This window comes from Rosa chinensis, chromosome 7, assembly GCF_002994745.2.
Source record: "Rosa chinensis cultivar Old Blush chromosome 7, RchiOBHm-V2, whole genome shotgun sequence".
In the NCBI taxonomy this organism is placed as follows: domain Eukaryota; kingdom Viridiplantae; phylum Streptophyta; class Magnoliopsida; order Rosales; family Rosaceae; genus Rosa; species Rosa chinensis.
Window position 1 is genome coordinate 42,901,025 of NC_037094.1, and position 25,147 is coordinate 42,926,171.

Here is a 25,147-nt window from a genome sequence, read left to right on the forward strand (position 1 = left end):
AAGTAGTTATTTTTTGTTTTGGGGTGAAACTCTGAGCCATCGGATTTTCTACGCAATGAGAGGTTTTACAGCGGAGAAAATTTCGAAGCGTGGGTCCATGTCTGTCTGTCGAGTGTCCCCACAGCGTATAAAAACCCTTAAGTCCGAAGCAAAGCCCTGCCACAGTCTGCCACCACCCCCAAAACCCTCGACACAAAACACACTAGCAGTCTAGAGAGGCTGAGGAAGGAAAGCTGAAAAGCAAGGGAGGAAGTGGAACCCTAGAGAGACGAGACGACATGTCGCAGTCGCTGGAGCTATTGCTGATACAATTCCTGATGCCGGACAACGACGCCCGGCGGCAAGCGGAGGACCAGATTAAGCGGCTGGCCAAAGACCCTCAGGTGGTCCCCGCTCTCGTTCAACACCTCCGCACCGCCAAGACTCCCAACGTTCGCCAGCTCGCCGCCGTTCTTCTCCGCAAGAAGATCACCGGCCACTGGGCCAAGCTCTCTCCTCAGCTCAAGAACCTCGTCAAGCAGTCCCTCATTGAGAGCATCACCATGGAGCACAGGTCTCTTTTACTTTTCCTTTTCCGATCAATCGCTTCTCTTTCCGATAAGTTGTGGTGATCCTACTTAATCTACTGCTAAGTTGTGGTGAAGTTTGCTAGGCATTCGAATCGAATTGCTTTCTTCCATGAAATAAGAGCTTGTTTTGTTTTGCATGGTGTTAATGTAGTCCGCCGGTGAGGCGAGCCAGTGCTAATGTAGTTAGTGTCGTTGCAAAATATGCTGTCCCGGCTGGAGAATGGCCGGACTTGTTGCCCTTTCTGTTTCAATGTAGTCAGAGTGCACAGGAGGAGCATAGAGAGGTAACTTGCATTTGATTCATATGTGTCATTTCTTTTTCATTAGATAAGACATGAGCTTTGCCGTCAACTGCACTATGCCCTGCCACCCCATACAACAAATGAAATGGTGACCAATGTACCATTGCTGTATACATATTATGCATGAATGTGATATCAATTATTAATGCAATCCAATTCAAACGGGGAGGATGTGTCCATTACGTGTAGATTTTATAGTGGTTGGGCTCTGGCTCTGTCCCTGTTAACAAACTGCTTTCCGAGGATTATACCTTCCTTCAAAGAATCAGGTCTTTCTGTTATTGGACTTGACTATCCAAAACATGTATAAATCTTCCCATGGGCCAGCCAACAACCGAACAAAATCCTGCACTTCTGTAGGTCTACCAACATTCGATTTAACAAGGTCAACTGGATTTTCTATTAGAGTAAGGAAAGTATTTCTGAGGAAAAATTATTGTGATATAAAGTGACCAAACTCTGTTGTAGTTGAAGTTGATCGAATAAAATTTCATGGACAGAAGATTTCAAAATCTGATTTCTCCACATCATGCATTAGTTCATATAAACTGTTATTACTCTGCTCCCAGTTACTAGGTTGAATACACTGATTTTTATGGTTTTTTTCTTTATCAAGGTGGCATTGATCCTTTTCAGCTCTTTGACTGAAACAATTGGGAATACGTTTCGACCACATTTCGCAGATTTGCAAGCTCTTCTTCTGAAATGCTTGCAGGATGAGACTAGCAACCGTGTCAGAGTTGCTGCACTCAAGTAATGTTAATCCTTGTATCCCATTTATTTATAGTTTTGATGTGTTGCTGCTACTTCTGCTCAGAAGTGATTAATTTGTATTACTTATTAGAGGCTTTTACATATAATTCCAGGGCAGTGGGGTCTTTTCTAGAATTCACTCATGATGGGACCGAAGTGGTAAGCCTGTATTCATGTTGTCACTTCATATTAAAAAGCAAGCATAATATATAAATGCTTGTATTGTGCATATACAATAATGCTTCTCCTCTTTTGTAAACTCAATGCTCTTTTAGTGCATAAATTGGTATCCAGGGAAAGTCACAATGCCCACCTGCTCTAACTGCCCATTTGTTATGCCATATATAGCAAATAAATGTATAGTATATCAAATTGAGATTCTTATGACAGCAATGATGTAATATGCCAAATTGAAAAGAGATCAAGATTCCTCTTGAGATGATGATTAAGAATCCCTTGAAAATTACCCTCTCCAATAGGTGTGTGGTATTCAATGGTAATTGTAAGATTGAAGTTAAATTATATTTTACAGCTTCTATTTGAAGTTTGAACCAACTGATAACGACAATATAATCAGATTCCTTGCAAATTTATACCCAAGATCGGGTTTGACCATATATAGTAATCTCATTCCTTTGGCATTTGATTTCAAGAATCTTCTTATCTCTACATGTCATGTCAAGTGTACCAAACACGCATTATAGGTTTTATCTTTTTCAATCTCTTCTGCTGTTGTTTGGATTGCTTTCATTGCATGTCTTATCAGCATGATTTTTTCTTTTTCTTTGCTGGCATAAATCTTTTTCATAATAATGCAGGTCAAGTTTCGAGAATTCATTCCCAGCATTTTAAATGTATCAAGACAATGCCTTGCTGCTGGCGAAGAGGATGTTGCTGTAATTGCTTTTGAGATTTTTGACGAGTTGATTGAATCTCCTGCACCTCTTCTTGGGGAGTCTATTAAATCCATTGTGCAGTTCTCTCTTGAAGTTTGCTCAAGTCAAACTTTGGAGTCTAACACTCGTCATCAGGTTAGTTTGAAGGGTAAATGTTTTCTTGAAATTTTTAAAATGCTCTTGATCCTAGATTATGATTCTGAGTAGTCGAACAGCTGTTTAACGTAGCTCGTCTTCTTAGAACTAAATATATCAATCTCTCTCTCTCTCTCTCTCTCTCTCTCTCTCTCTCTCCTCTCCTCTCTCTCTCTCTTCCTCTCTTCTTATATTTGTTTGTCTGGTTTTCTTTGTTATCTTGCAGGCAATCCAAATAATCTCATGGCTAGCAAAGTATAAATCCAAATCCCTTAAAAAGTATAAGCTCATCATTCCTATTCTGCAAATTATGTGCCCATTGCTTGCCGAATCAACTAATGGAGATGAAGATGATGATCTTGCTCCGGATCGAGCTGCTGCAGAAGTTATTGACACTATGGCTTTGAATATACCGAAGCAAGTCTTCAGTCCTGTTCTCGAATTTGCTTCTTTAAGCAGTCAGAATGCAAATCCCAAGTATAGGGAAGCTTCTGTTACTGCTTTAGGTGTCATTTCAGAGGGTTGTTTGGATTTGATGAAAGATAAGATGGAACCAGTTCTTCATGTTGTTTTAGGTGCTTTGAGAGATCCTGAGGAAATGGTCAGGGGAGCTGCTTCCTTTGCCTTGGGTCAGTTTGCTGAGCATTTACAGCCTGAAATTGTATCTCACTATGAAAGTGTACTACCCTGCATTTTGAATGCCCTTGAGGATGCATCTGACGAAGTGAAGGTATGTTTGGTGGGATGAAGGAATTAAAAGATTGTCTTAGGTTGATTTGACTAACTGGGAGGTCCTCAGGTATCTATTAGTTCTGGGTTAGAGTTTGGTTTTGAGTGTGGGGATTTTATTTTCTTTGTTTGGTGGCTTTTGCCTTTTCTTGTTTCTGGTATTTTGTTGGGTGTAGGCTCTGTAGTTTCTCTTTCTTCTGGACTGCTGTCCTATTTTTTCTTTTATATATTTTTCATTATAATCTTTGTCTTCCTATTAAAAGGAATAAAATACAAGATTCTTATTGATGTGCTGAATGATTAAAAACATAATCCATATGTGCAGGAAAAGTCATATTATGCTTTGGCTGCATTTTGTGAGAACATGGGTGAGGAAATACTTCCATTCCTTGATCCCTTGATGGGGAAACTGCTAGGGGCTCTCCATAGTAGCCCTCGTAATTTGCAGGAGACATGCATGGTATGGGTTCTTGTCCCTAATATTTCAAATGATTTCTGTAAACCTTCCCTATTCTGGATAGATAATTTAGTTCTTTTAATTTTCTTTTGGGTACCACATTTGCAGTCTGCAATTGGTTCAGTTGCTTCTGCTGCAGAACAAGCCTTTGTTCCATATGCCGAAAGGGTTTTGGAGTTGATGAAGAGTTTCTTGGTGCTTACTAATGATGAGGATCTCTGTTCACGAGCAAGAGCTACTGAATTAGTTGGAATAGTTGCGATGTCTGTGGGGAGAACTGGGATGGAACCAATTTTGCCCCCTTATATAGAAGCTGCAATTTCTGTAATAACATTCTCTCCCTTTGACTATGATTTCTGCGTCTTTTATGTAATTACCCTTAATGTCTAGTATTTTACAGGGTTTTGGATTGGAATTTAGTGAGCTTCGAGAATATACTCATGGATTCTTCAGTAACGTTGCAGAAATTTTGGATGAAGGTTTTATACAGGTCTGGAATGGTTTGGTTGGCTTAAACTTAGTGCAGTTATTCAGTTACTATCCATATTCATGTTATTCCATTTTTTGCACACAGTATCTTCCTCATGTTGTCCCCTTGGCATTTTCCTCCTGCAATCTTGATGATGGCTCTGCAGTGGACATCGATGAGTCTGATGACGAAAATATTAATGGATTTGGTGGAGTTTCATCCGATGACGAAGCTCATGATGAACCAAGAGTACGAAATATCAGTGTAAGAACAGGAGTTTTGGATGAAAAGGCTGCTGCAACTCAAGCTCTTGGCTTATTTGCGCAGCATACAAAGACTTCATATGGACCGTATCCTGTAAACATCTAATTTATTTTATTATTTTATATTTTATATTTTATATTATTATTAAAAATTTAATTATACATCAAATACTATATCGGGTTCTTTGACTTCTTTTAAGCTATTTGGAGGAGTCATTGAAGATTCTAATTAGACACTCAGGCTATTTTCATGAAGATGTTCGGCTTCAGGCAATCATTGCCTTGAAACGTGAGTAGCAACATTCTCTCTCTGTGCCTGCACATGCTAGGAAAGTAGCAATTACCTATTTATTGCACAACCCTTTGTTTCTATTGCATGTTGATTAGCTTTTTCAACTCTGTTGAGGTCATGGATTTCATGCATGGTAAAGTCAAGCAATGAATATCTAATATTCTTCTAGTTGGTTTGTGCAAGGATGCATTCTTCAGTATGTCAAGAAATATAGTTTAGAGTGTTCTACATCTTCAGAGAATAATATTATTCTATCATTAAGGGACAGAAGCTTGAGTGTTGGCATGTGTGCATAATACCAAAGATGTCATCTTAACCAGAAGATTTACAAATAAGTACATGTGTGTGTGTATTATATTTATAATATTAACAACATAAGTGTTTTCATTTGAAGTACTGGAAAGGTCAGTCCAAGTCATGCTAATGAAAAATGAAATGCTTTCCGAGTCTTTTTTTTTTCTGTTCCAACCTTAATGGTGGCATGACTAGCTCTTTTCTCAATAACAGAAAAAGGAAGAATTATTTGGAACATCTCTATTATTTGACAACACTACTATATTTTAGTTCTTTTGTGGCTAACACTTGGGACATTTTGATGATATTAGGACTAGGGATTAATGTTTGCATTCTGTAGTGTTGTTGCTTTTATGTGGATAATAAAGTTGGATATCACCATTCCAGTAATTTCCTGTGTTTTTCGTTTGATTTCTAATGCAGATATTTTAACAGCAGCGCATGCGATATACCAGAATCATAATGTTAGTCTCTCTCACTCTCACCTTATAAAAATTATTGCATTCATCCTGTAACTTGTAATTAATAACTATGCCTTCAACTGGTGATCTTCAGTTTCATTTATTGAAAAAGGACTTATTTAAAACATGTTTGCATTTTAAATATTCTAGTACTATTGATCTGTTAAACATGTTTTCTAGCCTGCTATTTGGTTAAGCAACTTTGGTTTCTTTTCGAGTTCATGATAGTTTCTCTGAAGTTTATTGGTGTCATGCTACTAATATTATACTGCCTGTTTTGCAGGAAGGAGAAGCAAAGGCTAAAGAAGTACTAGGTAAAACCGTTATTGGGTAATATTTGTGCCTTTGGATGTTTTGCCCTGTTTTAATACAATAATACTCTTCATAATCTGCAGATACTGTCATGAATATTTATATCAAGACTATGACTGAAGATGATGACAAGGAAGTGGTTGCTCAAGCTTGTATGAGCCTTGCTGACATCATCAAAGATTTTGGATATATGGCGATTGAACCCTGTAAGTATGATTTATAGTTGGGATCATTTTATTCTATTTTTATAAGATGCAAGGCATTATTTATTGGTTGATGCTGATGAAGTGCGGTCATCTAAACAGATATGTCTCGGCTGGTCGATGCTACTTTGGTACTGCTTCAGGAGAAATCAGCTTGTCAGCAGATAGCATCTGATGATGAAATCGATGATGGTGATGTTGAACATGATGAAAAGCTCATGGATGCAGTCTCTGACCTGCTCCCTGCCTTTGCCAAGTCAATGGGTCCTCATTTTGCATCTAATTTTGCAAAACTTTTCGGCCCTTTAATGGAATTTGCGGTGGGTTGCGATAACATTCATAGCATATTTAGTTCCAATGCCTTGCTAACATTTCCTTATGGTAGCATGCTACTAATTTGACTATTGGCATATGCAGAGAGCTTCACGCCCATTGCAAGATCGGACCATGGTTATTGCCTGCCTTGCTGAAGTTGCTCAGAACATGGGTGCTCCAATTGCAGCATATGTCGATGTAGTTTCATCATATATTACTATTTTAGATGAAAATTAAGTACATGTCAAATGAATTCTGGAATACAATAATTTAGTTTCTGAAAGTCTGTCTGGTTTCAGAATGTGATGCCCTTGGTACTCAAGGAACTATCATCCTCAGACTCAACCAATAGGAGGAATGCTGCATTTTGTGTTGGAGAGTTGTGCAGAAATGGGGGTGAGGGGACATTCAAGTATCCTTGCTTAGGGTTTTATTTTTTTCATTCCCTCGCTCTTTTTTTTGTATTTTCTTGTTGTTATCTCATTTGTGTTGTGGCTATTGCATTTGTTGAATCATTTTAAAATTATCTGGTTTTTACCAACAAATTTGGCACTGAAGCCTAAACTATTAAAACTTGAATTTACCTTCCAGTAGAATTCCTTAATTAGATTCTAGATACTATGGAGATATATTACGTCGGCTTTCCCCACTATTTGGGGAATCTGAGCCAGATAATGCTGTCAGGGATAATGCAGCTGGTGCAGTTGCAAGAATGATAATGGTGCACCCCGAGCTTATCCCATTGAATGAGGTAATCTTGTCGATAGCATTTTCTGACTTACTATGTTTTTTCCCTTTGGGTGATTATTGATGAGCTTCAGTAATTTGTCCTGGTTAATTGTTCAGGTACTTCCTGTTTTTTTGAAAGTTCTTCCATTAAAAGAAGATCATGAGGAGTCCATGGCAGTGTACACTTGCATCTCTACTCTTGTTTTCTCATCTAATGCTGAGGTCAGTGTGTTGTTCCCCTCTTCAACCCGAAACTTGATTTAGATCAAGATGATGAAATCTCTCTCTCGTGTGTGTGTGTGTGTGTGTGTTCATGATTCAAACCCCCTTACAAAAGCCAGATAAGAAATTGTTTGAGTCCTTATTTCGGTCACAATTAGATAGCTAAATGTAATTTTCGATTACAGTTAGATGACCAAATGGTTGTTGATTTGGCGGAGTTTCTGTAAAGAACTAAAGATGATTCTTGATTGTGGTTCCCAAAATGGATGGTCTGAATTGTTGGACTGGGTTGGTCCTTAGTTTTCTTACCAACTTCTTTTCTGTTTAAAGCAGATTCTTTCTCTGGTCCCTGAGTTGGTCAATGTATTTGCTCAAGTTGTGGCATCACCACTTGAAACTACCGAGGTCAAAGCACATGCAGGCAGAGCTTTTTCTCACCTGATTTCAATCTATGGTCATCAAATGCAGCCCCTTCTGAACAATCTCTCCCCTCAACATGCCAATGCCCTTGCTGCATTTGCCCCCAAAAGCTGAGAGTCAGTTACTTGCTTTTTATTTGCATTTATCTAAGAAGCTGTTTGAGTGAGGCCGCAAATTGTGGTTCTTCCCCAATATTTTGACGTGTTTTTTTGTTGCTGAGATTCTTTTCCAAAGACCGCTGTATGTGCTTCCCATATTTTATAGCTGGGATGGATTAATCGTGGAAGGAGGACATCATCTTGTAAGGTATGCATATGACCTACTGGAAGAAAGTACCAAATGGGTAACATACAGTGCACTGCTGATAACAGTGGCTTTACTGAACAGTTGAACTTTTGGTAAAGAATGCAGACCAAAATGTTGATTGGGATAATTCTTTGATTCAAATGATTTACTTGAAACTTGGATCTAAAATGGTTTTTTTGAATGTTCCAAGGCCTAGTTTAAAAATATTCATATAATAGTTTATCAGTACTATTTTCATGCATCTCACACAAGCCCAACTTACATATTCTTGCTTCTTCTTACAGGTCTCAATCCTCCTTCCAGTACCACCTCCATTTTTCAAGGCTGGAGATACTGTTTATTTATTTTCTTCTTTTTCATTTGTTTCTTAGTTATTCATTTTCCCCCAAATTTTGTATCCCCTTTCAGCAACTTTGTGCAATATTTCAATGTGGAGTACTTTGTATTCACTAAAAGTGCCCTAGAGTATTTTTGAAGTACTAAGATTGTAGTCTTGTTGGTCTGTTATAGTTTTGGAACCTCAGCCTCATAGAATCGGATAGTGTGATGATGAATAACAGTTTTCACCTCAGTGTTTGCTTTTTTACTACCAGTGGTTATACTCATAGGTATAATGTGTTATACTAACTTTTAAGTGCGTCTGTACTGTATGTTGAATGAAGTGGTTGTACCTATTATACAAATAGTAATTGGTGTTGTTTGGGCATTTTTATATGAGGTGTTTAGAAATGGAATGAAAATTTTCCTACTTCATTTGGGATCCGAGAAAAAAAAAAAAAAAAAAAAAAAAAAAAAAAATATATATATATATATATATATATATATATATTTGGTTATCTTTTGGGTAAACCAATAATTGAATTCAGAACTACCAAAGCTGCAAACCCATACCAGTTGTGTATTCGTAATGTAATTTTTTTTTAAAAAAATCCAATGGAAGGACAGAGAACAATGGGAAAAGTAATCTCCAACAGTATCTAGCTCGAAGCTATTTTAGAGAGCTAAAGTAGGAGTTGCATCTTTTCTAGGGTAATTTGATTTTTAGCACAATTTTTTGATCTTTCGTAGCTTACATCTTTTTTAGCAACTCCACTCTACCCATTCTTCATGTTAGTGACATTTGAATCCTTGACTTCTATAGTGTTTGTTAGGTCAGCTGACCTAAATCTTGCTTTTGCGTTAGTTAATTCTATTGTAGTAGATCTTGTGATTTTCTGGCAATTTGTTTTAAATGCCATTTAAGCTTATCTATCTTCTCATTTGCTTTCTCGCCAATTTGTGTCATTGAACTCTAATTGGATTCGTGGGATGTGGGTTCCAAAGGTGGCATCAAAATTCGAGAGGCGTTAGAGAGAGTTCTTGCTCATTTACTTCGGAGACTGTTGTGACGAGATTTTGAAGGAGGCCCTGGCGTTTTGATAATGTAGTGGTTCTCATCATTCATTTGGATGGTTTACTGAGCCTGGCTTTGGTTTCTCTGCAAATTCTCAAGGTTCAGGTCCAATTAAAAAAGAGAGTATTTAGTATATCGATGTGCATTTGCACCAATGTCAATGGATGGTTGGGTAACATTAATTATTTATTAAAAAAAAAAAAATTTGTTGATAAATATCAATAGTTGAGATTTGCTGGTTCATGTGCACTGTTGGAAAAATTTTCCCAATTAAAGAATTTTTCTCTAACAAGTTATGGAGGGTTATCAGTGTTATGGAGTGTTTGCAATATATTGATTATTTTCAGCGACCTCACATCGATTTGGTAAGAGAGGATTAAAAATAATGCATAATTTTGATTCACCTAATAGAAACAACTTTTGATCCAAAGTGGCGTCTCATATGTGTAGTGGTAAAAGGTGTAGGCTAAAAATGGAAAAAAAGTAACATGAGAATGATGAGATGACACAGACAAGCATAGTTCCCAATTCTAAATGCGACCATCCCACAAGGACTCGAGCCGAACCTTGCGAAACACGTGTTCAAATCAAATTGCCCCCAGCAGCTCTCCTCTTGTGGGAAATTTATCAGTGCACTGTTTTTGACTGTTCATAAGGGTGTGAAAAGACTCTTTTGCCCTTTCCTTAAAACCAAAATAGTTGATTCTTAACGTTAAGTAATGATAATCCATCAAACCCAGGGCAAAGAGAATAAACTCTACATTTGTGAAACAACGTGAAGCTGTTAAAGACATCAAAGCTTGTATTGGTATAAAACAGTGGGGACCTCATAAGAGCCCTAATTGCATCTCCATCTTAAACCAAACGGTGCGTTTTTGAAGCACCGAACGTCGTCTTCTTCGCCTTCGCGCGCGCCGCTCAAGTTTCTGGTTTTTGATGCACAGAACCTGTTCGATAAAATTCCCCAAAGGCTTTGCGTTTCTTGTAAGGGCAGAGGGTTGGGTGACGTCGGAGCCCAAAGAAGCCTTGGGTAGTGCTCTTCTTTTGCTTGTAGAAACCCTTCACTCTCTCTCTCTCTCTCTCTCTCTCTGGAATAGAGTGTGTTTCAAATTTTGAATTCCTTTCCAGACATCATCATCATCATCGGGATGGATTCTCAGATCAAGTTATTTCTTCCACATATCCAATCACACAACAACTAGCCCTCAGTGAGAGATGTACCACTGCAGCCGAAGATTGCAAGCAATGTTTTGGAGCAGACAAACCTGGGTCCGATTCCAGAAGCAACCATTTTGCTCCAAACCCCCCATGGTCTGACTACATACGACGAGTCGTTGAAGAAGCTTGACAAGCTAGACTTCCTGACTGCCGCTAAAATGCTCTTCACTGACCCGCCCAAGAAAAAGAAATTTGGGTATCCTTTTCTCTGCTCTTTTTGTTGTTATTTAGAGACTTCATATGATAGAGGGAGCCATGCCCATGTGTTTAAGCTTTAAAGGATACAATATTGTTGACTTTAAAACCACTGCCTGTTGTTGTTGTTCAAGGATTCATCATACTGATTTCAAAAGATACATTCGGCGTTTTATTGTTATTATTTTTCGCATTGAAAGTCGACACATAACTACCTCTGTACATTCTCAAATCATTTCCCGTGTGTTCTAGCTTATTTGCCAAAGAATCATTATTAGCATTGTGAATGTTTGCTACATCCCTCTCACTTTCTGAGACCTGTCCTTTTCCTTCTCAGGCTTGATTTCCACCTGGTACAACTATTCTTTGCTTGTATGCCTTCCTTGGGTATGTAAGTCAATGTCCTTGATATTTCATATTTTGGTTTGTCCCCATGGTTTCAAGTTACTATCTGAAAACTTGTTTTCCTGTAACAGCTGTATATCTGGTAGCTCAATATGCTCGCTATGATATGAGAAAAATGGAAGCAGTAAGTAAACATTTATGCTTTGTGCTGAATCCCTGATATTGTATTGTGTAATAGTGTATATACATTAGCAGCTCTTTCAAGGGATTGGATGCCATGTGGTGTTTCTTCCTTCATAGATCATTATCTGTCCTCTTATTTTCTCTCACTCTTAGCTATTTGCACTGAGACCATTGCTTGAATTTAGTAAACAACCTTAAGAAAGACGCTACAATGGATCTATTACTGATTTTTCCACCTGACTGTTTAACATGCATACATATGTGTATATGTAAAACTAACTGTTCAAATGTGAATGTGAGCATACATATTTGAATAATACTTTCACTACCTTTTTGTCTTTTCCAGATTTTGATTTCCGGTCTCCACAGGATTGTTTTATAAATTAGATTGGAGCATCTCCAATTAGACATAGGTTTTAGATGTTTACTTGCAGGTTTGTGTTAGATGAAAGAAATTAAATAGTACTGGGCATTGAACACCTCAGATTAGCTTATGGACACTTGCCAAGTTTCAAATGCAAACTCTTTTTCTCTGAACCGGCCTCTACTATTATATCGAACAATTATAGTAGAAGCTTGTGATGATTTTTTTGGGAAGATGAAGCATTGAATTAGCTGACATGCATCACTGCTACCTAATTTTGGGTATTTGCACAAGCTTACCACCCCATTAATTTTGTAACTTGAGTTTTTCTACCTTATGTTGACCCCAATTTCTAGGAAAATTATGTTGGTCCTTCAATACTCATGTATCATGAAACCTTCCACTCAGTGATTGAATTCAAAGGCTGAGAGGTGTTTTTAAAGGCACAATGTGATAACATTTTGTTTGATAAGAGCATATATGTACCAATATAGATATCAGTAAAATTCCTAGACTTCTCTAAAAGATAGATACTCCTTTGCTTGACCTGTGTTTGCTAGAAGACAATTGGGAGGTTGGACAATTAATTCATTTAAGAAAAAAGTAGCACAGAAGCTCAACTAGCTTTGAGAAACAATTATCTCATAGCTTTCTAACCTTTTCTTTTAGATATTTCATTAATTTTAAGTAGCATCTAGAGATATTCAGAATTGACGAAAACCAATTTGGATCTACATATATGTATATATACGTGACTGATCTTGGGGTCGATATTGATTTGCAAACTTCCACTGAAATGCAGAGCTGTGTGAATGGTGTGTTTACTCTTTTCTTGTTGTGGAAACTTTGCAACTCCCCGAAGTCCATTCCAGAATCATTATGTACATATATACATGAATATATACTACAGGCAACTATTTTGTAAACTTTGTATATTGTTGTAAAAGCATCTTAATGTATAAGTTTGTACAGCGTAACTATTAAGCAAGATGAGCTTTCTCATATCAATGCCATGCTTGTTATATGGTTTCCAACGGTTTCTTGGTTACGTTTCATTTGTTTCTCAATCCTTACCAAATGTTCATCCCAGGAACTGGAGCAGAAAAAGAAGAAACAAGAAGAAGAGAAAGTGGAAGAAATAGAACTAAATGCTACTAAAGAAAAAGAAGCAAGATCGGTTCCGGAGCTTTCGGAGGTGAGAGAGAGATTAGAAAAACTTGAAGAAACTGTGAAGGGAATTGCGGCTGAGACGAAGAAACAAACCGTCAATGGCCAAGCAAAAGGCCATGAAGGTGACAGTGCAAAGAAAAGTTTTGGAACTGAGGCAAGTACCCTGAGTAGTTCAGAATCTAGCAAGCCAGTTGAGAAAGACCCCCTCAAACAGGATTCTGTAGGGCCAAGGCCAGCTGCAAGCAAGGATAGATTAACAGTGGCAGCAACAGTTCCTAATGCTTCTCCAGAGGGCAACATCCAAGATGGCGGGCCTTCTCAAGATGCTAAAAGATGAAGAAAATTTGTTACAGTGCTTCATTGTCTGATTTTTTGAGTAGCATAGGCAACAGGGAAGGGAACACAATTATTGAACGGTTTGAATTGATGCATAGGTTTGCTTGAACTTCAATGTACTTGCTTGTTCAGTCTTTCTGCTTGCAAGGTGGGAGAAAGTAGTTAGTTACCCCTTTTCGCCCAGTTATAGGTCAGTGAATGCATGCAAAAAATGAGATGCAGAAACTTAGGATGCAGAATTAAAATATAATGAAATGCAGGGTGGTAGTAGGACTAGTGAAAACTCTAATTTAAATGAACATATGTTGTGTATTCTTGTGTTATTTGCAGAAATCCATTTGAAGTAGAACGACTTGTTGCAGAAATTTCTGTATTGATTTCTTTGGGGGATGGATTCAATGGAATTTGTTGACATTGTCCTTGTGTGCTGATGTTGTGATATAAACGGAGTACTGTAGAATCTTGGAGGTGATTGTGGTCATTTGCCCATGTAGTGCAAAAATTTTGAGAAGTATACAAAGAGGGAATGTGTCTCATTGGCTATTTAATGGGTTAATTGTGGCACACGCAAAACCCTCCAAGACCATCAACTCAAGTCTCCGATGACATCAGTGCTAAACCCACCACCACCGCAGCCACAACCCAACTCCGCCGATCCACCTCCATTGCTCTCCACCATTTCGGCTCTATGCTCCGCCACCCTGCACTTCTCTCTCCTCTCTCACTCTTTCCCTTCACTCGCTTTCCTTGAAGCTTGGTATCTCGATGCAACCGTTTTCCTGGTCAGCCCTCATTCATTTCTACTCCAAATGTAGGATGGCCCTTCATGCACGCAAGGTGCTCAACAAAAATTTCCCAGAAGGATGTGGTCTGTTTTGGGGAGGTGATTGTTGGGTTGGCGCAGAACTCGAGGCTCATTGATGCGTCTGGCTTTTGCTGACATGAAATCTTGTGATGTTGGGTCAAGCATGTATAGTGTTTCGGGTGTGCTGAAGGCTGCAGCCGAGCTTGCCGCTTTGGAGCAGTGCAGGATACTATATACACATGCTGTTGTGACGGGGCTTGATGTGAATTTAGGTTGAAGGGACTGCTTTGGTTGATGTCTATGGGAAAGCTGGGTTTGTGTCTGATGCTAGGCAGGTTTTTAATAAGAATTTTCTGGTGCTAAATCTTGTGGATGCAGTGTCATGCTGGCAGCATATGCACAACAAAGGGATAAGGTTTCAGCATTCAAGCTTATTTAAAGGATGAATATAGCTTTCTTAGCAATTATGACGTGCTTTGGCAATGCGGTTTTGCCGTTTTGGTTTCCTAAACTGATTGGTGGTTAACCCGAATAAAGCAGATTACGAGTTGGAACCAACCGTTGAGCATCATACGTGTTTGGTCGGTGCCATGGGCCAGGCTGGTCAGTTGGAAGATGCTGAAAGGCCTGCAATGACAACGCCTTCTGTGCCAAGAAGTACATTGTACTCAAAAGGCACACAATAACTCAAATTTCCTGTGTTATTTAGCCCTTCAAACGCTGATCAAAACCCCCAAGGTAGTATGGATCGTTTAGAAGCGAGTAAGGAAATTTGACGAGTTAAAGTTTTGAGTACCAAAACTTTCGAGGTAATTTCTAGCCTTTTTGTTCAAAATCAAACTTTATCGAAGTTATAGATGTTGCGGTGGTGGTTGCGATGAACATTTGTATATATATTGACCCCCGATTTGGGGTTGGAGTGTTGGCGTGTGAGGCCATCTCAAGCTATGTAATTTAGCTCTTGAGGTAGAGCTCAATGTGAGGAACCTATGGATATAATTTGTTTAACACGTTTTGATCATTTGACATCGATCAGAAATTCGTAGTATCAGGAGTTTCAGGTTTCGAGATAGGATGATTCGACCATTGGATCATTATGACTTTTCCTTAATTTGATTGTTTAAATTATTGAGTTGACGAAACCTTTGAAGTTTGGCCGATTCCGATGTGAGTTCGGATTTTCGACGAGTTATTAAATAGGGGTTTCGGGGTTTCGTTTGAATGTGAATTTAGTTAATATTAGTTGATTTTCGATGAGAATGTCAGATTTGAGTGTTATTATGGTTTACGACTTCCTTGGATTGGTGTTTTAGTTGTAATTTATGATTCTTGATACATATCTCGGATTTGAGCTTGAGTTTAATTTAGGAGAAATGCTTTGGATTAATTTTGGTTATGAATTATGGATTTTCATATTATCGTTAGATTATGGATGTTATGATCATTAATTGAGTTACTTTGTGTTTGTGATTTTAATAATTAGGACTAAATACTGTTTACTCGCTCTACTTATAGGGTATCGACGTTTCAGTCCCTTACTTTTCAATTTCAACAAAATACTCCTCCAACTCTTTAATTTCACACAATAGGTCCTTGCCATCAAGCTCCGTCCAAATTCTCTGTGAAATTACTGATGTGGCATCCCTTTCACGCCAAATTATCTATTATACCCTCACTTACTAATTTGGTGCATATACTAGAGCCTCACGCGTAATACAACATGGTCATCAAGTTTAGGACAAAAAAATTAAGCTCCAAGTATCGTACCCAAGGGAATAGCAAACCCCACTTGGTTATGGACAACTAAGCACAAATACAAATTATCCTAGCAACAAGTATCCCAAATTGTAAGTGTCCCAAATTGTGATTCTTAACTTTTCAAACTAAAGCTAAATTTGACAACCGAAAATAGAAAATTGCTAAAAATGAAAATGCAATGTTAAAGTATTTTGCGAAAAATTCAAGACAAGAGAGTGTTGGGTGCTAAGGAGGCTTCTTCACCCAAATCCTATGTGCCGGAAACTATCTAATGTAGATGCAAAATTCTTGATTAGGCGATAGTCATATCCAAGGCGGTTCAAGGCTCAAGGACCATGTATTCTCAATTACGGTATTAATGTGTTGTTTCAAGGGTCACACAAACTCAATTAGCAAGAGAGAGTTAGAGCCGGTTCAAGGATCTCTAACTCGCTCTAATTGACATAAAGCTCAAGAATTAGACCACTGAGCGATTCACCCGCGTAATCATGCGGCTAGTGTAAATCACCATGCTTATATCCCCTACAATACCAAATTGGTTCTAGCTTAGGAATTAGAGGGGGTCAAGCCTCTAACTCCATCCTAGGCATGCTCAAAATATATACCCTAGAGTTGACTAGGCTTCTAGACATGCATTTCAACCCAACAAAAATTGATATAAGCATCCATTAAAGTAAATTGCATCACTACATTAAAAAAATACATCCTTTACATAAAATTTGGGCTAGGACACACAACCCTAGCCCCCCAAAAAATTTCTGCTCACTACCCATAAATATATACATCATCAATTCCATCAATTTCATACAAATAAAAGAGGACAAGGTATAGAGGAGGGACTGAGGGAGAACAACCAAGACAAGTTGCAAATGCTAGAAAGTATACATAACAAGTCTTAGAATTATAATTGAGTTAATTACTGTTTACTCCCTATATTTTTAGGGTTTCATCATTTCAATCCCTACCTTCGAATTTCACCTAAAAAGTCTCTGAACTCTAAGTTTCCTCCCAATTTGTCCCTGCCGTCAATCCTCCTTCCAAATTGTCTGTTAAGATGCTGAGGTGGCAACTTGAGTCAACAATTGGCGCCACGTGGATCCACGTGGGTTGTAAAATGACGAAAACAGCTCTGCCTCTATTACGGTACTTTCGATCTGATATACTCAAAATCCAGTTCCTAAACTCCAAAAAAAACCCTAAAATGTGAATTTTTTAGAACGAAGCCAATCTCTTCCCTGTTCCTAAACTCCCAAAAAACCCAGAATCCGGCAACATTGCAAATCGAAAACCGTAAATCATAATCAGATTACCTATCATCTGTTACTAGGAGTGAGGAAGGCAACTTGAGTCGAAGAAGAGACCGACGTTTTGTGGTGGCGACATGGTCGTGAACGATGCTGATTTGTGGGTTCCTCGAGCTGCAAACGGGAAACGGGGAGAACGAGAAGGATGAAATCCCTAATTATGGTAAGTTTTGGAGGGGAACTATTCATCTCCAATATGAATGGATTGAAGATGATGAAATCTAGGGTTTTGAAATCCAAAATTGGGGGTTTTAAAATTGGTTAGGCCTTCTGTTTCTGGGTTATTGCTATTGGATTGCTGTAATACCCTACAAATTTGTGACACAAACTATATGATTAGTTAAGATGAAATTTTTGAGATTAATTTTATTATCTTGGTAATCATTAAGGGTGCCTAAGACAAAAATTTTCTGAAATTTTCATGAGTGATAATGTCCAATTTGAGGACTGGGTAAGTTGGTATTAAAGTTCCTATCGAGACGAGTCAGTGGAAATTTATGTGAAATTTTTCGGATACTCAAGCTATTTATTATTAAAGTTTATTTGAAATAAAGGGAATTTAAGTGGTTGAATCTGGATCGTTGTCTATCATCGCTTAATCTTGACCATTGAAATTAAGTATATATAAGTTAAGACCATCTGAGGAAGGGGGGAGAAGCTTCTTCTCACTTCGTGAACATACACGTAGTCTCATCTCTATCCACTCACCGACTCACCGACGCTGCCCAAAAAACCAATACTCTTAATCTCTCTGATTATTATCATGGGGGAAGGAGGGAGAGAAAAAAAAAAAAATAGGACTGAGAAAGACTGGGTCTCTCGGGAACCCTTGAGAAATTCCCCTCTCTCTCTTCTCTTGCAATTTGTAGGAAGCTTTCTGCTTTTTTTACATCACCAGTAAATAACATAGCAAGGCATAGGATTCGATATTAATTATCAATCCAATCACAGCTTTGTGAAGCGAAGATTCATGTAAATTTCGCGAAACCACGCGAATTTCATCTTTACTTGCTCTTTCTTGTCGCTGACACAGATCACGCCAAGACTGGCATCACCATGTTTGATTCTCGTGAAGAACTCATCAGCTAAGCCATGGTTTGATGAGGAAACGTTGATGTACACACTGCCTCCTTTTCAATTAGAAGGAAGGCGATATGCAAGAGCAACGGCTCTGTTAAATTCCCCTGATCAATGGTAAACTTGTTGAAATTCTGGTAATTTCAATTCGGGTTCGGGGTGCTACAATTGCTGGTAGCTAAAAATAGTTTTTCTTAGTGTGGTGATGGTTTCGAGTGCTAGGGTTTGATTAAAAATTGGGGATATGGTATGCTTTATGGGTTTTGAGAAACATGGCTTGTTGTATTGAGTGGTAATAAAGATTGTGCCTACTATGTGTGTGGGTTTAGTTAATTGAGATTTGCATTCGGTGGTTGTTGAATTTTCTAGGTTGGCTTTTAATACTGTCGAAATTGTGGTTGGATGTGTAGGTTTGACTTTTAATATTGTTGTTTCTGTGTGGTTTTTGATTGTGGTCCTAGTTTGTAGTAAAGTAAAGAATTGTGCTTGTCTTTGTCTCCCATGTGTGAAGAATATTGGCCCTGTAAAGGCTTTTTTATTTGGTTCCTTTTTGTTTTCAGCTATTCATGGAGGCAGTTTGGTTAACTGTTTTTTGAATTGACTAAAGGTTTTTGGTTGACTATTTTCATTGACTAACTGTTTTTAATTGACCATATACATTGACCAACCATTTTCATTGTTGAATTTGCATAACATCCAGACTATTTTACGGTTAAAGTTTATCATGGAGGGTGCTTCAGGCATGGCACATACGTCGCTGGAAATGTGGATTACTTTGATAATATAGACAAGGACAAGATGTCCCTTGTAAAGGTAGACAACATGGCTAAGCAACTCAATCTGGAATATGAACACCAAAGAATTGATTACTGGTATAGGTGTGGGGATGAAACTGATGAGTTGATGAAATTGGAAATAGAAGCAGATGTGATTGTTATGTGTACAGCTGTACCCCATTGGCGGTTAGTCATACTTTATTTAGACCACATGGAGCTTAAAGGAGTGTTTGGGGAAGAGCATGAGGACTGCTTCATATTTGAAGATTTCTTTTTCAGCCAAAAAGGTAGCTGTGGGGTGGTCATAGAAGACCTACCAGATGAACTAAGAAAAAAGCTAGGTGTGGTGATTAAAGAGATACCAAATGAACCAAGACCAGGAATAAGCAAGGGAATTGAGATCAGAGAGGTTGACCAAGACCATGTACCTACTCAGGCAAGCACAGTTTGTGGTCTTAATCCAAAGGATAAGGGAAAACAGAAGCTCTTGGAGTATACTTCAAGTGGTAAGCAAGGCTCAACTGGAGGGAAAGTGACAAGTGGCGGAGGGCAGTTTAGTGGTGTATATAAGTCATGTGGAGGGCAGTCTAGTGTACAAGGGCAGTCTGGTGTGCAGGGGCTGTCTAGTGGTGTAGAGAATGAAAGTTCATGTTTCCATGATGTAAATATCGATTACTTGGATGCTAGTCAGACCTTTGGTGCCTTGGAAGGGTTTCTGATAATGGGGGCAGTGAGCAAGGCAGATATGATGAAGGGGATAGTGAGGAAGTCAATTCTGGTGAAGATGGCAGAAAGGATGAGGACTATGACACCCAGGCCAATGATGAGGAGTATGAACAGTATGGTGATGAGGGGGATGAGGATTGGATGGAGGGAGTTGTGCATGAAGAAGCTACACAAAGAACATCTAAGGCTGGTGTAGGGCTTTCTAATAGTCAAAGGGAAAGTGAGTAAGAAAATGTGACTGAGTTTTTTGATAATGAGAGATTCTGATGATGAGAATTTGGGTTTTACCATAAATTCCGATGGGGAGCTTGAAGATGAAAGACTGGAATTCAATCGCAAATCCGACATGAAGAAACCAGAATTTAAACTAAAACAGAAGTTTGCCACAGTTCAAGTACTATTGAGAGATGCATTGAGGGAGCATGCTATTCAAGGTGGATGGGAGTATATCTTCATCAAGAATGATAAGACAAGGATGCGGGTTGTATGCAAGGAGGACAATTGTCCCTTCTTTTTGTTTGCTTCCAAAATACAGCATGAGAGCACTCTCATGATCAAGGGATATGATGGTACACACAAGTGCACAAGAAAATTTAACAATAGCATGGTGAAGCTTAGATATTTGACAGCAAAGTTTAAGGACCAGATTGTGGTTAATGAGAGTGTGAAGCCAGGTATGAAAGTTCAAAGTCTAAATGTGTTGTCTATTTGTGTTGCTCAATTATGTTTGCAATTGTGTTGCTTTACCATATATTAAAGTGTGAACTGTTTGTTGTTGCAGAATCTCTTGCAAAGACAATGTCATCAACCATTCGAGCAAGGGTTTCCAAGTCAATGGCATATAAAGCTAAAAGGGCAGCTGTGTTGGAATATGAGGGAAGCATCCGAGAGCAATATACATGGCTTTATGATTATGGCAGGGAGCTTCAGAGGGTTGATCCAGCAACCTCTATTGATATTAAATGAAGTTTTCCTAAGGGTAGCAAGAGACCAGTTTTTAAACGGATGTATATTTGCTTGGGAGCTCTCAAGAATGGCTTCAAGGCTGGATGCAGATCTGTCATTGGACTAGATGGGGCACACCTGAAGGGACCTTTGGGGGAAACTATTAATAGTTGTAGCAGTTGACGCAAATAACACATCATGGGTGGCGGCATATGTGATGGTGGAGCTAGAAACCAAGGATGCATGGATCTGGTTTCTGGAGTTATTGGTGAAGGATCTAGACATTCAATATGAAGGAAGGGGTTGGGTGTTTATAAATGATAAACAGAAAGGTTTAATACCTACAATTGAAGAGATAGTCCCAAGGGCTCACATTAGATTTTGTGTGAGGCATATGTGGACAAACTTCACAAAGCTCTTTCCGGGAAAGGTCATGAAGGATCAAATGTGGGCTTGTGCCAAAGGCAACCACCTTGCCTTATTTTCAGAAAGAAATGAATGAGATGAAAAGCCTGGATAATGATGCATATAAGTGGATGACAGGTACTTGATTAGCTTTTACTTGCAATGTTCCATTTTCTTTACAATATGATGTTTTTCATCACAACCTAATTGATTATGTTTGCAGTACCCGAGACACCAGCTAGACATTGGTGTAGGGCTTTCTTCAACACAGATGTGGACTGTGACATCATGATTAACAACATCTGCGAGAGTTTCAATGCCTGGATATTAGATGCTAGGGGTAAACCCCCTGTGACTATATTTGAAGAATTAAGGGTGAAGTTAATGAGACGGATTGCAGTGAGAAAGGAAAAAATGAAAGGGTACCATGGGAATATCTGCCCCAAGCCAAAGGCTATTATAGAGAGAGACAAGGAAAAGGCTGCTATGGACTGTATTGCAACATTCAATGGTGGAGACATTGCTGAGGTTGAGAATATTGAGGGATCAAAGAATGTAGTGAACCTTGTAATGAGGACATGCACTTGTAGGAGGTGGGACTTGACTGGAATCCCCTGCAAGCATGCTAAATCTGCCATATACATGAAGAGGGAAGACCCAGATGACTATGTGGCAGCATGCTATCTCAAGAAGACCGAAGACCTAAATGAGTATCTATAGCAACCTGGTCCAACCTGTTAATAGCATGGATTTATGGTTTAGAGGTGAGGATCCACCTATCTCCCCCCCCCAAATATACAAGGCAACTTGGAAGACCAAAAACAAAAAGATTCAAGTATGCTTCAGAAAAGGTGACAGATGATGGTGTTAAACTAGGAAGGGCACAAAGATCGCTGAGGTGTCGTAATTGTGGCCAAGTTGGTCACAACATCAAAAGTCAAAGACATTTACCCCCAAAAGAAAAGAAGATTGCAGCATTGAATAAGAAGACGAAGAATTCCAATGAGGAGGGACAAACTTCTGAAAATCAGGTAAAATGGGAGTATGAAGTAGTTATATGACTCAAGTAATTGTCATTTGAAGTGTGGTTGTCAATTAACATGGTTATTACTTGTTCCTTATTTGTTGCAGTCCAAGAAAGCCAAGAAACAGTCCATGACCAATAATGAATTGAGGCAGAAAGCCAAAGAAAGGGCAGTGTACCAAAGGGTAACATCACACTCATTATCTTCTCTATATGTCTATGTATGTAATGCTCAACCTTTTTAAAACTTTGCTCATGTACTTCTATTGGGTTTTTGTGTATGTTTCTAGAAAAAAATGGTTGCCTTGAAGGCATCAAGGTTGGAAGCAAATAGGTCAGCTCCAAAAGCATCAAGGCCTTAACAAGCTGCAGCATCTGCTAAGCAAACTTCGAGGCCTGTTCAAGCTGCATCTGCCCCGAAAACTTCAAGGCCTCAACAAGCTGCATCTGCCCCAATAGGTTCAAGGCCTGTCCAATCTTCTAAGGTATCAAGGAAGCAGGATGCAATAGCTATAAAGTCCTTTCAAAGGATCAAGCAATACTCAGGTAAAGGAGATGGATAATAGTTGTCCAAAGGGAACAGACATTAGCAAGCACATGATTAATTTTTAGGCATCCTTTTTTTTTGGGCAACCTTGTGTTGTGACACTTGGTTGCTAGCTCTAATATTTTGATAAGATGATTAGAGCTATCTTCAATTCCAGCAGAATTGGTACTTGAACAATTATTGAGGATGTAATGATCATATTTTTCTTATTTTGGGTAAATTAGATCTTTGTTGTGTGGCTTGCTATTGCTGAAAATACCATGCGTTTTGGGTTTATTATGAATGTAGGTGAATGGTTGTCTTGAACCTTCATAGTTGATGAACCTTAATTGCTCAATTTATGCTTCCAGCTTACTCTGATTGTTTGGGTTATTATGCCACATAAAATTATCAGCAATCATTTTTTGGTTTATGATATATGTGATTTGGAGCAATAAAATTGACCAAGTTAGGAGTGAAAAAATGGAAAAATTGAAGCAAAGGGTATGTTGGACATTTTTCCTTTGAAATTTAATGAACCCAGCTGACTTGGCATGGAAATGACTGCCACGTTAGCGAGATAATGGAGTGTTGGACGGAGGATTGACGGCAGGGACGAATTGGGAGGAAATTGAGAGTTCAGGGACTTTTTAGGTGAAATTCAAAGGTCAGGGACTAAAACAATGAAACCCTATAAGTATAGAGAGTAAGCAATATTTAATCCATTATAATTTCTCCCCTTTACCCAAACTATAAATCTAGATGGAGATGAAGTCCTTGAATGCTTGTAGTGTTCCCCTTTGAATACCCTCCAAATCTTGAGAAAATTGATGAAGCTTGGTGGTAGAGTGAGAGAAGAGAAAAGAAAATAAAGAGAAAAATGCAGCCACCCTCCCCAAACTATCATGCCAAGGCCATTTTGATACCCGAACTCTCAAAAGTATCAGTGTGATACCCAAACACATATTTTGACATCAACGTGATACTTCTGTCAAAAATTCCTAACGGCTCTGTCTATTTGCTGATGTGGCAAGCACGTGGGTCCTATGTAATATTTTTATCAAGGCAGAATAGTCTTTTACTACTAACTAATTAAAAAAAAAACGGAGCACAGAGCTCCATCTCTCTCTCTCCTCTCTTCTCTCTCTTTCTCTCTTGGTTCTGGTTTTTGGGTTTTGATGGCTTTGGAGGCTATCAGTCTCTCACTCTCTCTCCTTCTGTCGACCCCTGTCTCCTCTCTCTCACCAACTTCATCCTTGATTTCTTCGCTATCCACCATGCCTCCATATCCATAGTAGCTATTGGTACTCCTCCACGACCAGTCGATTCGGACACCAACATCGACGACGACTATGCCACTGCAGCCGTCGATTCCAAAGACGACGAGGATCACCATCCCCAAAATGATGCCGTCGTTTCCCACTCGTAGCTGCTTCCCAATGGCGAATTATGAACCAGGGGCAGATGGGAGTGTCGTCACTCAGATTAAACAATGACGTCGATGGCGATAATGGCGGTAGCAGCGAAGAAGAAGAAGAGATTGGAGGAAGTTCTGATTCGGCGATCAAGAGAGCGATCAGAGAGGATGAGAGTAGTTAGAATGCGCTGTTGACGTCGGAGACTGCGACGAGGGTTATGGGCGGCTGCTGGCGTCAGAGTCGCGGTGGCTAAAGTGGTCGAGCGGCTTTGATGGTGGCAGTAGCCGTGGGTTCATCGACAGCTTGGGTTGGCTGCTGCCTTTCATGTTAACGGTGAAAGTTTTCAGGTGGGATTCCAATTTTGGTAGTGGAGATGAGAGATTGAAATTTTGGATTAGAAGTTGAATTGTTTGTTCTTGTTTTCAGACATTGTTAGTTCTTATTTTCTCAATTTTAATTGGATTAGAAGTTGTCAAATTACTGCATTTGCATTTAATGTGAGATTCTTAATGTTGGGGGCGGTATCTGTGGTAGGGGCTGAGCTCTCGTTCGAGGCTGAAATCAGAATTCATTTTAACGTGGGTGGTTGGTGGCTGATGATGTTGTCAGGTAAGTAAGGAAATGTGGTGGCGGAGTTTGCTTCGGAGGTTGCGGCGATTTGGCTAGAACAAAATCCCAGAAGAAGAAGTGAAGAGGAAAAAAAAAACAAAAACAAAAACGAAAGGGTAAGATAGTCATTTAACTTTTTTTGGACCCAAGTGCTTGCCACGTCAGCAAATAGACGGAGCCGTTAGAAATTTTTGACGGAAGTATCACGTTGATGTCAAAATATGTGTTTGGGTATCACACTGATACTTTTGAGAGTTCGGGTATCAAATTGACCTTAGCATGATAGTTTGGGGAGGGTGGCTGCATTTTTCTCGAAAATAAAATGGGTTTGGCTTTTGGTGGGTTCTAGGCAGAAAAGGAAAATGGAGGATGGTATTGTGGTAAGGGTGAGGTCTGGTGGTGTGTGTGTTGGAGAGAAGCGGACGAATGGGGATATGGGTTTA

At 38.9% G+C, this 25,147-nt stretch overlaps 4 protein-coding genes across 4 annotated transcripts; all 4 read left to right on the forward strand.

Moving 5' to 3' along the window:
* The first annotated feature begins 163 nt into the window (after positions 1-163).
* LOC112179482 (importin-4) lies at positions 164-8,812 on the forward strand. The gene is made up of 21 exons (XM_024317899.2): positions 164-553; positions 721-853; positions 1,488-1,624; positions 1,738-1,783; positions 2,443-2,655; positions 2,882-3,385; positions 3,710-3,844; positions 3,950-4,165; positions 4,242-4,331; positions 4,416-4,660; positions 4,774-4,862; positions 5,583-5,623; positions 5,904-5,934; positions 6,016-6,138; positions 6,238-6,455; positions 6,553-6,648; positions 6,750-6,862; positions 7,066-7,201; positions 7,297-7,401; positions 7,735-8,127; positions 8,412-8,812. Exons 1-20 carry the CDS (start codon positions 279-281, stop codon positions 7,933-7,935), a joined length of 3,147 nt encoding a protein of 1,048 aa, XP_024173667.1. The 5' UTR covers positions 164-278; the 3' UTR covers positions 7,936-8,127; positions 8,412-8,812.
* Positions 8,813-9,674: 862 nt separating this feature from the next.
* On the forward strand, positions 9,675-13,489 carry LOC112177942. The gene is made up of 5 exons (XM_024316178.2): positions 9,675-9,692; positions 10,723-10,934; positions 11,271-11,320; positions 11,410-11,462; positions 12,916-13,489. The coding sequence occupies exons 1-5, from the start codon at positions 9,675-9,677 to the stop codon at positions 13,330-13,332; spliced, it is 750 nt and encodes a 249-aa protein (XP_024171946.1). The 3' UTR covers positions 13,333-13,489.
* Positions 13,490-20,030: 6,541 nt separating this feature from the next.
* Positions 20,031-20,743, forward strand: LOC112177943. The gene is made up of 2 exons (XM_024316179.1): positions 20,031-20,451; positions 20,559-20,743. Exons 1-2 carry the CDS (start codon positions 20,031-20,033, stop codon positions 20,741-20,743), a joined length of 606 nt encoding a protein of 201 aa, XP_024171947.1.
* Positions 20,744-21,106: 363 nt separating this feature from the next.
* Positions 21,107-21,847, forward strand: LOC121050652. The gene is made up of 2 exons (XM_040511449.1): positions 21,107-21,265; positions 21,351-21,847. Exons 1-2 carry the CDS (start codon positions 21,217-21,219, stop codon positions 21,845-21,847), a joined length of 546 nt encoding a protein of 181 aa, XP_040367383.1. The 5' UTR covers positions 21,107-21,216.
* The last annotated feature ends 3,300 nt before the right edge of the window (positions 21,848-25,147 follow it).